We start from the raw sequence: 13,053 nt of genomic DNA on the forward strand, positions 1-13,053 counted from the left end.
ACACCACAGCAAAGCTCTTTGAGAAAGAACGAGACAGAGTGAAGCAAAACATAGCACTTTTCAGCGAACATCTCGACATTTGACAAGCCGCTGAGCCGAGAGCTGCTTCGCTTTGCATGCGTTCGTACTTGTGTAGCAGACGTCAAATCGTTCAGAAGTACGAAAAGCCGTAATATACGCGACTGCAATCGGACATAGCGAACACACATCGCAAAAGTATCAAAAAGAAGATACTAGGAAAAAAAGTGCTCAAGTTTAGAATCTCAATTAGCATTCACTTATACTTCTGTTTGAATTTTCGAAAAAAAACCAATCCGTCCGTTTCGTTGATTCATCGAATAGATCGAGTGTGTGTGGAGAATTAGCAGCATAGAAGACTACAATCGATCGATTGTGGAAAAAAACCCCGATCAGGAAAAGAAAAATCGAACATGTCCCCATTAAATCTTCGGAATGTCCTATTGATGTTTACGGTGATATGCGTCTCCAGCCTTCTGGCCACCACCAGTGGGGACGAGATGATGCCGAGAAGTACTGAAAAATCAGGTAAGTTACTGTTCTGTGCGGTGTGATTTTCCCTGTTTTGCCTGCCATACAAGAAATTGCATGATTCATTCTCGGGCTCCTCCAGCTGTAAGTGTGATGTGTTCCTTCAAAGCTCCACTAGCAAAACTTTTTCCTCGTGCAGTCTTTCTCGATAGCAGTGAACTTATATATATATATACACGATTGACGATTGCAACATAGCGGCGTCTCGTGTTTTTGCTACTTTATCAATTTTGCATATACGATATGCATTTGAGCATTTGATACTAATCGCTTGAGCCGCTGCGATTGTTTCGAGCTTCAAATTCTTGCTTTCTCTTTTTTTTTGGTGTTGTGAATGTCACAGACTTCGATTTTCGAACAATTTTGTAATTAATTGATTGAATGCTTTTTGTCTATGCCGGACGCATTCCCAGGAATTAGCATTGCGTCAAGCTGAATGCAAATTAGATTGTATTTATTTTCCTATCGAGAAGCGTTCTTGTATGATATATTTGTTGAAGTATGGTGTTTCTCGAAGTACCTCGCGTTCAGCATTCACACGTGGATGATGTGTTTTTTTCTCGATAGTTTCAGGATTGAATGACAAAACAACCCCTCCGCCAGAACCAACAACTCATAATGATACCACAACTGATCCTACAACAACAACGGTATGTATGGCATTCTAATATATGGAAAATAGATAATAGAGGGGAGTAAACCATGTGGTTTCGTTTCAATGTACTTATCTCGAAGTGAATATTATTCATTGACTGTTATGAAAAATTTACAATTTGGAAACATTTCGGATTATTCATTTCAGTATTTCACAGAGACACTCTTTCTGTAGTTATTCAAAAGTTAACATGTTCAAGTTTCATCCCTGTTCTCAAGAAACTAATTTATAATATCGCTCTCAGAATTTGTCTCATATGCAAGAGGTCGTATTACAAGAAGCGCATCAAAGCACATGCAAGCTTGCGATATGATTATCGTCACAATGCAGGATGTTTTGGTTGAGGATAGAATGTTGCAATGCATTCTGCAGTCCTATGCATAGTTACGATCAAGGGGGTGGAAATGTGATGTATCAATAGGGACAAAATATTTACAAACTTTGGCTCTAGTGTCTCGAGAGTTTTCATTTGAACTCATGATACGAGCTTTATTGCGTGAACGCAGAAAATCGAGACTCAAACCGCATAACAAAGAAGATTTTTGATGAAGAATTGTTTGTTTTCGTTTTCAACAATTGAATTTTGATGTCTCGTTGTCAGCTAATTGAGCCTAAATAAGAAAATTGTTCGATGCAAACCGATGCAGCTCGCAAGGTCAGTCAGAAATTAAATTTATTAGATTCTCAAAGCGCTGCACTCTAGTGCTTCGCATTCTGGAATGCATTGCAAGCATGATTTCTAGTGAATGTTCAGAATGGTGTTGACTAAAATGATTCATATTTTTACAGTTATCATCCGTCTAGCGCAGTGGCTCTAATCGGTGGTTCACAGTCGACAGCGAATCGCAAAGAGAGTCGAGGGGGCCGCGAGAGTCTAGGAAAAGTGACTGAAGTTTGTACTGGTAACGCTTCAGTAATGCTACATTCTGTCAAATATTAGGTTGGGGTAAAGTAATCCATTATTTTTGCGTGAAATTCGTTGTGTTGTAAAATTTGTCGCCATTCTGAAGGCAGCTTCATAATGCCTCTCTTATAGAAGTGTTGGCCCTCATTGGCGAAAAACTCTAGCAATAGATTTTTACACTCTATTGATCCCAATTTCTTATCACTCAAGAAGTTTTGCAATGCGAGAAAAAGGTGGTAATCGCTTGATGCCAGGTCCGGACTTTATGGTGGATGCATTAAAACATTCCAATCAAGCTCCCAGAGTTGTAGGGCCTTGCGTTTTCCTGATTGTACACAACTTTTTTTCTGTTGACCAATTCTGGATGTTTCTGGTCAATCGCCAGCATCCATTGGTTGACAGTAGAGATCTAAATTTGGTGTATTGCATTATTTATATTAGAAAAAAAATGGAAAATCAATTGACAAGTTCTTGAGCCGAGTGAACTGTGTCCTGAAGACTTTTCCGGGGAACAAGGTACACGCGATCAAAACACTCGCGGTTCCCTGAAAAAATTAAGGACATTTTTGGTACGTATAAACATATGTATGTATGTACTAATTGAAAAAAAAATTAAAATGTTTTTATTTAAACTTATGAGATTATAATCATTATTCTTTAGACAAAATGCCACCGGAACAATTATCGACTTCGGAGACTGATGAAAAGAAATATCATTGGATATTCAGTCACGATAGAAACTAAACTAGAGTTATTACGTCGTATAGATGTCGGAGAGGAAATTGTTAAAATTTGCAAGGCGACTTGCGGGTCTTGCGAAATCTACCTTTCGCAATAAAAAAGAACATATTTGCAATCTGCACCTTTAAATATCTCGAAATTAAAACATAACACTTACCAGCGAAAAAGGTTACCATTTCTCCATCATCTCTAGATTAAAGCCATTTAAAAAATTATGTATGTACAAATCTATGAACTTGTTATGTATGTATTTTTTTATCTAAAAAAAATAAAAAAAATTAAATGCATTTTGATTGACAAACCATGTTGCATATTTAACAAATTTGAAACCGATCCGACTGAATTTGTATGATTTTTTGTTAGAATAATTGATTCTTTATAACGGATAACGAGATTCATGTCAGGGAGATTGGTAGTGTGGATTGAAGTCAGGTTGAATGAAGAGGCAGATTTGTCTGCATTAGTCACGTCAATTGGTGCTCCCTTGGCCGAGTGGTTAGCGTCATAACTAACATGCCGGGTGTTCGGGTTCGATTCCCGTTCTGGTCGGGGGAATTCTTTTTTATCCCATTTATTTATTTAAAGCTCATTAGCATTTTAGCTGTAACAGAACCGAATTTTAATCGTGTACATGTCACATGGTTATCATATCTATAATTAGCACATTACACAGTTGCCATTCGCCAGTATTCCTTCTATACCATTACATATGGTACATTCACACAGTAGCCATTTAGGCGTAAGAGTATTCTTCCTGTTCTTCCATTATCCATCCAGTTGGACCACCGGACAGCGGAGACAGTTGATTGATCATTGATGAGTTATTTATAGAACAGCAGCCCGATGTGTCTTGCAGAGCAGAGCAGTTGTATGGATGAATCGATCTTATTTCGACCGTGGATCGATCTCCATCGCTGATGATTGTTGCGTGGACGTAGCTATTCTGTAACAACACAAAGATGGTCAATGAGGGCCCTGAGTATTGAACTCACGATCGATCGCTTACTAAGCGAACGCGCAACCAATGTGGCTACGGAGACCCCCTGGGGGAATTTTTCGTCAAAGAAATTTCCTCCGACTTGCACTGTGACCACGCGTATTCTAGAGCTTGCCACTCAGAATGCATTCAAGGCGTGTTATTTGGCATAGAAATCTCAACTAAATATTAATAAAAATGACGCAAGTAATACTACGTTGAGACGGCGAAGTTCCTCTAGGAACGTTAGTGCTATTGAAGAAGAAGAGTCACGTCAATTAGAATAACCATTTGCTAGGATAGTTCATCAATCATCCTCGCTCTTAAGTCGTAAATTAATTTCCAGTCAATTCAAGGCATATTGATGGCGAATGCCGAAGTAGTCCTAGTCGAAGCGAAGCTATTAAGAGAAGAGTCGATTTTTATTTTTCATCTTCGAAGATTTCGGGCCCTGGTATCTAGAATTAATTTCTAACTGTTCTTCGAATAAATTCTCGCGTACACGTGAAGCCGTTTATTTTGAAGCCTTTCTGTTTACTCACTACTTCTTCTGGAACTTGAATAACTGGAAGACGAAGTACATACTACCTTAATCAACAAGTTCCAGGAATCATCACCGTATGGCGCTTTCAGTCACCCGTTTTTAATTTTTAATTTTTTTTTGTAGGAATGACCTTGTAAAAGCAACTGAAGATGTTTGATACATGATTCCTTTTTGTTTGCGTGAGAATAACACCATTTCACGGTGAAAACGAAATAAAGTCTCTATAACCTCGCATAAAATTCATTTCGTTTTTATCGTGTTGTGGCAATTTTTCATTACTGTTCCATGCGAAAGCAGAACAGAAACAGAAGCTACTGGATTGCATCACGGGAACACCAAGCCGAATGGGTAAATGGGTGCGAATATTCCTTCGCTCGGACGCATTCACAAGTGTTGGCTTACCTTATTAGGCCAGCGCGCCCACCTTGGAACTGTAATAACCTTGCTATTTGACAACAACGCACGGAGTGCGCCTTTTCAGATATTCCGTGCACTGTGATGTGCGATTCACATAGAACGTTACGGAGAAGAACGTCTACGTTCCGTCAACGTCTCCACCAATTCACACGTGCAGTCAATGCTTCCACCAGCCCGACCCGTCAAATGTCAAACGAATGATTTATTGAATGTTATTCATGGTGTCGCCACCTACAACAATTTTCAATTGCAATGCCCTCTTCCGAATCAGCATCCCTAGAATCAGTTCTAAATTTTGAAAAATTGAATGAAAATCATTGAATTTTAATGCTTGAACCCCGTAGTCCAACCGTTATTCAACAATAATAATATATAGACTGTTTCTCTCAGCTAGTCGCGAATGATTTTCACTCCAAAATTTGGATCATAAGTACAAAGTACAGTAAGTTACTTATAATGCGACATGCCGAGGCACCAATTAATGTCGCATTGGAGGCGATTTTGACCAGTAATTGGACATTCGCGACTGGTGGCGACATTCAATGTGGGGCCATAATTTGGACCCCAAACTCAATGTTTACAAAAATGTCCGATTAGAGGTAAACATGTCCAATTAAACGTGTTGCATCACAGGTCTGTTCAATTAGCTAAATGTTGAATTATATGTAAATTACTGTACAACCAAAATCAAAACAAAAGCCGAGACACAAAGCCCAGACAAAAACCAAACGAGCCGTCCGTCTCCGTCAATTATTCTTTTCTACAAATCCTGCCGGTCATTTTCGTTGAACGTATGCTGACGGATCGTTACGTTGCTGGTGTATGTGAATGTTTTCATGAGAATGTTTTCATTGCATGGTAGAATCATTGACGTAACGTGACGTGACGGGACGTGAACGTAACGTGGATGTTGTATGTGAATCGCACTTGACAGTTCCGACCTACTGTCATACAGACTGAGTGGAAGAAAATCGGAGAGAGTGTGAAAAAGCGAAAGAGAAAAAGCGGACATTTTATTTTTGCAATGCTAAACACGCATTACAAAAATAAAATGTCTTATGTTTAAATTTCGAGATACATTTAGTGCGAAAACGTAGTTCGATTCAATTTAACGACCGGGATTAGCACTACTGATTTGGTAAATAGGCAAAACAACAACAACAACCTGAAATTAGTGAAAGGGAACTGAACGTGAGTAGCTTAGATATGCATAGGAAACAAAAAGATGAGAAAATGAGTATTGTCAGAATAATTCTATGTATTATTTATTTCTGACAGGAAAATTATATTCTCCCATTGCACCAACATCGGATCAAAGTGTTTTATTTCATTTTCGTGTGCCGGAGAATCATAATTTTGGAAGCCCGTTGAATTAATTTCAACAACACGCAAACAAATTTTCATGACCGTTCCATGCGAAAGCAGAACAGAAACTATTGTAACTTCGAGTGAAAATATCAACTTGATTGTTTGACGGTAACTAATGGAATGAAAATTTTATTTGTCTATAGTGAGTCATGGCTTACTACACTACAATAGAAACTGATACGAGTAAAAGTACTCGCGCCTTGCAAGCGAACAAAACAAATCACAGCTTGCATGTATTCGCTATGACGGTATCTCCAGGTGCCTAGATTTTGCGTCCGTGGCCGGGAACACATTGCGATCACCAATCATCATCAATGAGCTAGATTGTTATGATTTCAATAGCTTGTTTTTAAAGCAATTTTTAAGCTATTGAAACGATTTTTTGGACCAATAAGTGACAATCATATAATTCGTTGACATTTTATCTTTCGGATGAAGTGATTATTATATCACTCCATTCAGCCGGTACAGAGGTACTACGGTCAAAACCTTGCAGTCCAGCGCCACTCTCGTTTTCAAAACTTTGAACTTACACCCCGGTAGAGAAATGAAAGACGTAGTCCTACGTCAAAAAGCAGTGTTTGGATTTCGATCAAAATCGAATGATACACAATGTGTCATGCAAGTAAACTCTCACGAACATATAACTAAATATGAGAGGATCATTCAGATACTTGTATGAATGTCAGCAATCACTTTTGTAACATTTAGTGATTAAACTAAGAGAGGAACGAAGACTGTTGTTTGCATATTCGAGCTGTATCAAACATGGCACACTATTTTCGAAGCCTGCATACAAGTTTGAACCGCATATATCGTCCCATTTTACTATAGCGAAACCCACTGCACAGACAAGTGCAAAGCAATAAATGATACAAGAAAAATTACGTCACCATTTACGGAGAGCAGCGAATGGGAAAAGAGATAAAACGCGAGAGTTTTTGCTTCTCACTGGAGCGGTGTTGCTAGTAAAACTATGCGGTCTATATGAATATACATATTTCAAGGGATAGAGGCGTTAATAATGGAAAATATAATCTGACTACCCTTCCCTTAGCCTCTATCGAGCTAAATAATCATATAGTTTGCACTCTCTGAGACTTAAAAATCAGGATCTGCTACATTAGCTGAATTTGAATCTTTCGCTTTGCGTTGTCCGTACGATCCTGCTGTTTCATGATGCATGGAGAGGACGGTATGCATATGTTAGAGGCAAAGAAGAAAATAAGCTTTCTGCACCGAAAGCGTATAGGATAGCTTTGCTTGCATGCTGGTGTGCAATGAAGTGCGAGCCGATGCAGAGTTGTCTCTTTCTCTTTTGTGTCGTGATTTGCAGCACATAACAACAATAGAATACCGCTGGGGGAAATGTTTCCTGAAAGATCATATTTGAACGAACGAAATCGATTTTTTCAATGAGTGGATCATTTGGCAAACACTGTCAAAAAGTTGTTGGGTCTGAGCCTAGGGGCACGGACGGGATCTTGACATAGGACTTTGATTGTGTGTAGTAATTGCAATTGAATTGAGTTTTTTCATTATTTACAATTTTAAATACATATAAGCCCAAGTCAAATAAATCTATGACTACAGAACTTGTCCGAAACATTCTTAGCAGGGGGTTGTGATAACTTCACAGCCAGGTGATGTATATTGAGTATCTTATGGCCATGGCCCTCTTGGGAAGTTCGTGTAGCTGCTGTAATGAACTCATCTCATTGGGTGCTTAGTTCTGCTTATGTATAGGAAAGGAAAAGGAGAATAGGCATGCACATTTGAGAAAGTGAAGCGGGTTTCTTAGGATTACATATATGGGGAGCATAATATTAAGATCGCGATTACACAAACTATCATAATTTGATGAGCGTGAGTGTACCCTTTCGATATTTTAAATCAGCAGCCAGTTAAATTCATTGATTGCATTTTTACATAACCAAACAACATTCTCGATATTATAACATCCTGGACCACAATTACATAAATTGTTAGTAGCAAGACCTAAACGATGAAAATGTGAATTGAGCACGAATTGATTGGGCAAAATACAATTCAATAACTGATAAATGTATATTATCGGTAAATGGAGAATAATTCATTATACGCATCAACTCACATTGTGAGTTAACGCCCGAATTTAGGCAAAAAGATTGCTCCTTATGTCGGGGAGGAAAGCGAGTTGTTAGTGTAATCGAAGGAAAATATACACATTTGATTCGTCAAATTGTTAACTTTTGTTACTATATTCACTGTTTATGTTTTAACCTAAAAAATGCTGGATAAATTTCCTGTCTAATGGTATATAACACAATATATGTTGCAATAACAATTTTGAGTAATATGCGTTGGAAATTCTTAATGAATCGTTAAATTTTTTATAGAGTCCTCCCTATATAAAAATCAAAGACGTAGTCCTATGTCAAAAATACGGGTCTAATATTTTGCGATAAGGAACAAAACTACCGCTTTTCAAGAAAGTCTGTGGACCACTATATCGGTTTGCCATGGAGTGGCTGTATAAACATTGTTCGGATACATTCTGGGACAAAATGTGATGAAGGCAAAGCTAGTATTAGGTACTGGAAATTGTGTCATCACACGGTTTTGCTTGCACCAGAAATTCTAATGTTAAGCTTTTTCCGAATATGTTTCCGGACTGTGAAATAGCACCAAAGATGCAACTCAGCAGAACTAATGGGTTGGGGAATAAGTTCGTAGTGTTTTTACCGGAGACTTTTATTCAAACAAAAAACATTAATTACATCAATGAGGTAATGCAATTATATATTGGACGTTGCTGTTTACAACCTCTTCTCACCTCTCGACCAATTTGTTGATGCCGGCCCTCTATATTATCGAAGGTAATGCCCTTCATATGAAAATATTTTTGAAATGCTTTGTTCAATTTAAACCCAATTATTTGCGAAACCAGAACTGGTGCCAAGGTCACAGAACGGTATTAAATGTTTTGCTGAAACATTTCCTTAAACGTTAGTTTGGAAAAATTCTAGCGGAAAATTTCAAAACATACCTTTAGGGTGAAATTGATCTATCATTTTTTTATTATTTTCTAGTGTTATAGGGTAATTCATCTTGGTTTGTCCGATTTGGGATGTTTTTACGCAACTAGTAAATGCAAATCCATTTTTCTTCATGAAAGTAACATACAATCGATACGAGTTTGTGTTTGTTGAAAAACCCCAAGTCTCTAGTTGCTAATATTACCATAAGGCGTTGAAATTATTCAAATTGGTATGTTTTTTTAACGATTTTCCTCAAGGAGGAATTATGAACATGGTTTGACCAGTTCTGATCATGTGGTTTGTCCGGCTTTTGAAATCACCATTTTTGAATGAAAACATTCGAGTTCTCAAGTAGTTGTTGCATTTATCATTGCTTGAGTTTACTGTCCGGGTTATCCTAATGTGGCCAAAAACCCTTGAAATGGTCGCCAATAAGCTAGTATTGACAAACCATGAAGCTCGATATGTCGCAGGATGTGACTTGGTTCTGGTCATAAAGTGGTCACTTTCCTCCGAAACCTGATCCGGAACGGTTACGTGAATGATATCATATATGTTTCAATTCATCACATATAAGCTAGCTTCGAAAAAACATGAAGCTTCACATGGCGGGTATTGTATTGTTTTGGATTCTGGCCTAAACTTGTTTCCGCTATATCTCCGGAATCCGATATCGATAATCGATAAAACTTTAAAAGATTCACAAATGAAATAAAATGGGGTTTCAAATGAGATTTCTCGCGTCCAATTCGGTTCGACCGATTCTGGGAAAATTGAGCCGCAACATTGGTTGTTTGGTTAAGGCGGTATTCTAGTGTAGAGACACGAATTTCGAACGTTTTTTCGAGCTCCGTAAAAATAAAACAATAAGTATTTTATGAGTACTATTTTATTATTTTAATAAGAAAAAATATGCATGACTAGAATAGTTACAAGCAGATAAAGTGAGGAAGTTAAAAAAAAAGTTGTGCCATGGCGTACACGATTCCAGCCCTTCTGGTTATCTGAAACAAAATAATTGAACAAATTCTGAATCAGTTAAGATGCCGCTATCGCATGAACCTCGGACAAATCAAAAACATATTTTTTCATTCCGCTTCTAGAACGATTCTCAGTGGAAAAAAAGGATGCATTAGGCTGATGTCACATTAGGCGGATTCGCCGCCGCGGATATCGCGACGGTTTTTTTCTCGATATAAATTCGCTTTCAAAACCGCCCCGCTCTGTGTGACATGGCTCATTCACAATACACTGTAGATCCTCCGCTGCGGTTTTACTCGCGGAATCCACGGCGGCGAATCCGCCTAATGTGACATCAGCCTTAATTGAGTAACTGCGTATTATGATTTGCCAATGCTCGAACGAGTAATTTTAAACAGGAAGGTTGTGTATCGCTAAGGGTAAACTAACGCATCATTCAAAACGAAGCATTAGTGGGAAGAGGTGCATATTTATAGGAATCTAATTTCCGATCTCTATCTATATTTTCGATTTTTTCAGAAGAGTCCAGACACAACCACGGAGAACGCTAACACTACCTCGACAACAACAACTACTACTACTCCTACTACCACTCATGCACCGGATACAACTACGCAGGCACCCAACACTACATCTACCTCACCTCCTTCTACCACAAGCACGACGACACCATCGCCGAACAATACTACAACCGAGGCGCCAAGCACCACCAGCACCACTCCGAGTCCCTCCACAACAACAGTTGCGCCATCGCCGGCTCCCCATTGCAGACATTTCGATGGATACTCGTTCGTAGGTGGCATGATCCTCGCGTACGGCTCGCTCGCCATTGCTCTAGTCCTGTGGAAGTTCTACAAGGCCCGCACCGACCGGAACTACCACACGCTGTAAGTGTCGTCTGAAAGAGGAGTCACCACCAGCAGCAGGTGAAGAAGATAAGCTCGATCTTAGAATACACACATTACACAATACAAAAACACACACGAATACACACACTGCTCGCAAAGCTGGGCAGAAAGATCTGCGATCTGCGTCACTTCAACGCATCGTTCGTTAAAACATGATCAATATGTATACTTTTTTTTTGTTTATTATTTCCCACTGAATTAAACTGGACTTTGCCAAGGATCATTGTCAGTTTTCTTTTGCGAGGTGATGCTATCTCGAGTTGCTCAAATGAACGAAGTAGAATAGAAGCAAAAAGACATGGAATCTCTTGAGAGTAGAAAAAAACCTATTCCTAGATACGAAAGTTACTCATTCGAAGAAACCACAACAAAGTTACTTGAATTACAGAAATAAAAAGTGCAGCAACGAGAATGTCAAAGAGAACCCTTGCGAAGTTTTGTTTTGTTTAATATTTTCCGCATTTTGCTGAGTTCGCCCGCGAGCAAAACGTGGAGGCATGCGTGCATATCACCAGCAGCTGCACGCGATATCAGAGCGACGTGGTTCCCTCACTTCATGCAACCCTCAGCTGCATTAAATATAATATGCATTTACTTTGGACCGTCTGCACCATTATTGACATATCTTATCTGAAAGCGAACGCGCGAACAAATTGCATTGATTGGTAATAGAATGTGCCAGTGCCGAGCATGAGCAAAGGCAAATTAGGCTAACATCATTCTGTAAATAACTATGAGCCAAAAAACAATGATTAAACAAAAGCAAACAGCGAAGAGCTAAAACATATTTTAAATGAATAACTAAACTCAGTGCACTGTTAAACGGCGTCCACACATACATAAAAACACCGAAAGTTTGAACTGATCGCGGAAAGAACCAAATGTCCAAAAACAAAATAAAAAACTAACAATTCGTTACACTGAAAGTCTGATGAATATCCTGAATATTCAAAATTGTTGAGAATACGGATAAAGGAAGCGCGATATACGCGTTCAATCGGAAGCAAACAGAATCAACCAAAAGGAGAAAATACGTGCAAACAAAAATTCTCATAAACAAGGATAGTGTATGAAACAACAAATCACGAATGGAAGGAAAGTGCTCTTAACACAAAACACAACAGATCCACTGATGATCAATCCCGCTCTCGGAGCTTCTAAACATTACCATAGAGCGACGATCTAAACACGCGAAGATGTGTAAGTTTCTTTTCGGCTGAACACAGCTGGAATCCCCCCGTTCTTAGCGAAACTACCAGTGAAGCAAAAAATAATGATGATAAAATCTACAGTGGAGCGCGTGGAGCAAAAGGCCAAAGGGGAAGAACAGTGTGAAAATTTAAGTATTAATTTTAGTGATTATAATTGGCAATAGGACGCGTTTCTGGTTTGTTTTTCGTTCCATAAAAAAAAACGGATCTTTAAACATAATGGTTCTGTAAACTAATTTGGGACATAAACGGAAACCAAGAAATTGAAAGTTTTAGGGAAATGTATGATATCTATTTAACGATATTTTTTTTTTCATTAGCATTATACTCTTCTTCAAATAAGTAAACGTTTCACTTGTGGTAACCAACTGGATATATTTTCTCGAACATGTATGTTTTAGATGTCTCTAGATTACAATTCATGACCTGCAACTTGTAGTTTTACTACTACCTATACACAAACACACACAATAACACAGTGACAGAAATTTCTCACAGAATGCGTGTTGTTGATGGTAAAACCGGAGGTTATAGCTGAATAAATTTTCCTAATATCTCCTGATTATGTGGTGTAGTGCTATTTGTTGAGAAAATGTCCCGTTTTATTCGATAGGGTGTCTGTCTATTGTTTCCATTAGGTTCAAATGTCCGAGCATTCGCCATATCGACTACCGTGAAACTCCCTTATACCAGCCAGTGTATAATTCCGCTCACTTGACGTAACACACTGTTTTTCCCACTAGCTATCTTATTTCTTCTGATCTATATATATATATATA

The 13,053-nt window shown here is 38.4% G+C and overlaps 1 protein-coding gene across 2 annotated transcripts; it reads left to right on the forward strand.

Annotated features, from left to right (window-relative positions):
• Positions 1-102: 102 nt before the first annotated feature.
• On the forward strand, positions 103-12,836 carry LOC129765504 (integumentary mucin C.1). 2 transcript variants are annotated; one of them, XM_055765896.1, is made up of 3 exons: positions 103-546; positions 1,117-1,199; positions 10,678-12,836. In XM_055765896.1, the coding sequence occupies exons 1-3, from the start codon at positions 432-434 to the stop codon at positions 11,044-11,046; spliced, it is 567 nt and encodes a 188-aa protein (XP_055621871.1). In that variant the 5' UTR covers positions 103-431; the 3' UTR covers positions 11,047-12,836. The 2 variants fall into 2 exon arrangements, with proteins under 2 accessions (XP_055621871.1, XP_055621870.1); XM_055765895.1 differs by having other exon boundaries at positions 105-546; positions 10,675-12,836.
• Positions 12,837-13,053: the final 217 nt, after the last annotated feature.

Source organism: Toxorhynchites rutilus, chromosome 2 (assembly GCF_029784135.1).
Source record: "Toxorhynchites rutilus septentrionalis strain SRP chromosome 2, ASM2978413v1, whole genome shotgun sequence".
NCBI lineage: Eukaryota > Metazoa > Arthropoda > Insecta > Diptera > Culicidae > Toxorhynchites > Toxorhynchites rutilus.

Excerpts from the sequence above, each read along its gene's own strand:
- LOC129765504 (XM_055765895.1), top strand. The coding sequence starts at position 432 with ATGTCCCCATTAAATCTTCGGAATGTCCTATTGATGTTTACGGTGATA. Across the intron at positions 547-1,116 it reads GAGAAGTACTGAAAAATCAG|TTTCAGGATTGAATGACAAA; the intron begins GTAAGTTACTGT and ends TTTTCTCGATAG. Across the intron at positions 1,200-10,674 it reads CTGATCCTACAACAACAACG|AAGAGTCCAGACACAACCAC; the intron begins GTATGTATGGCA and ends CGATTTTTTCAG.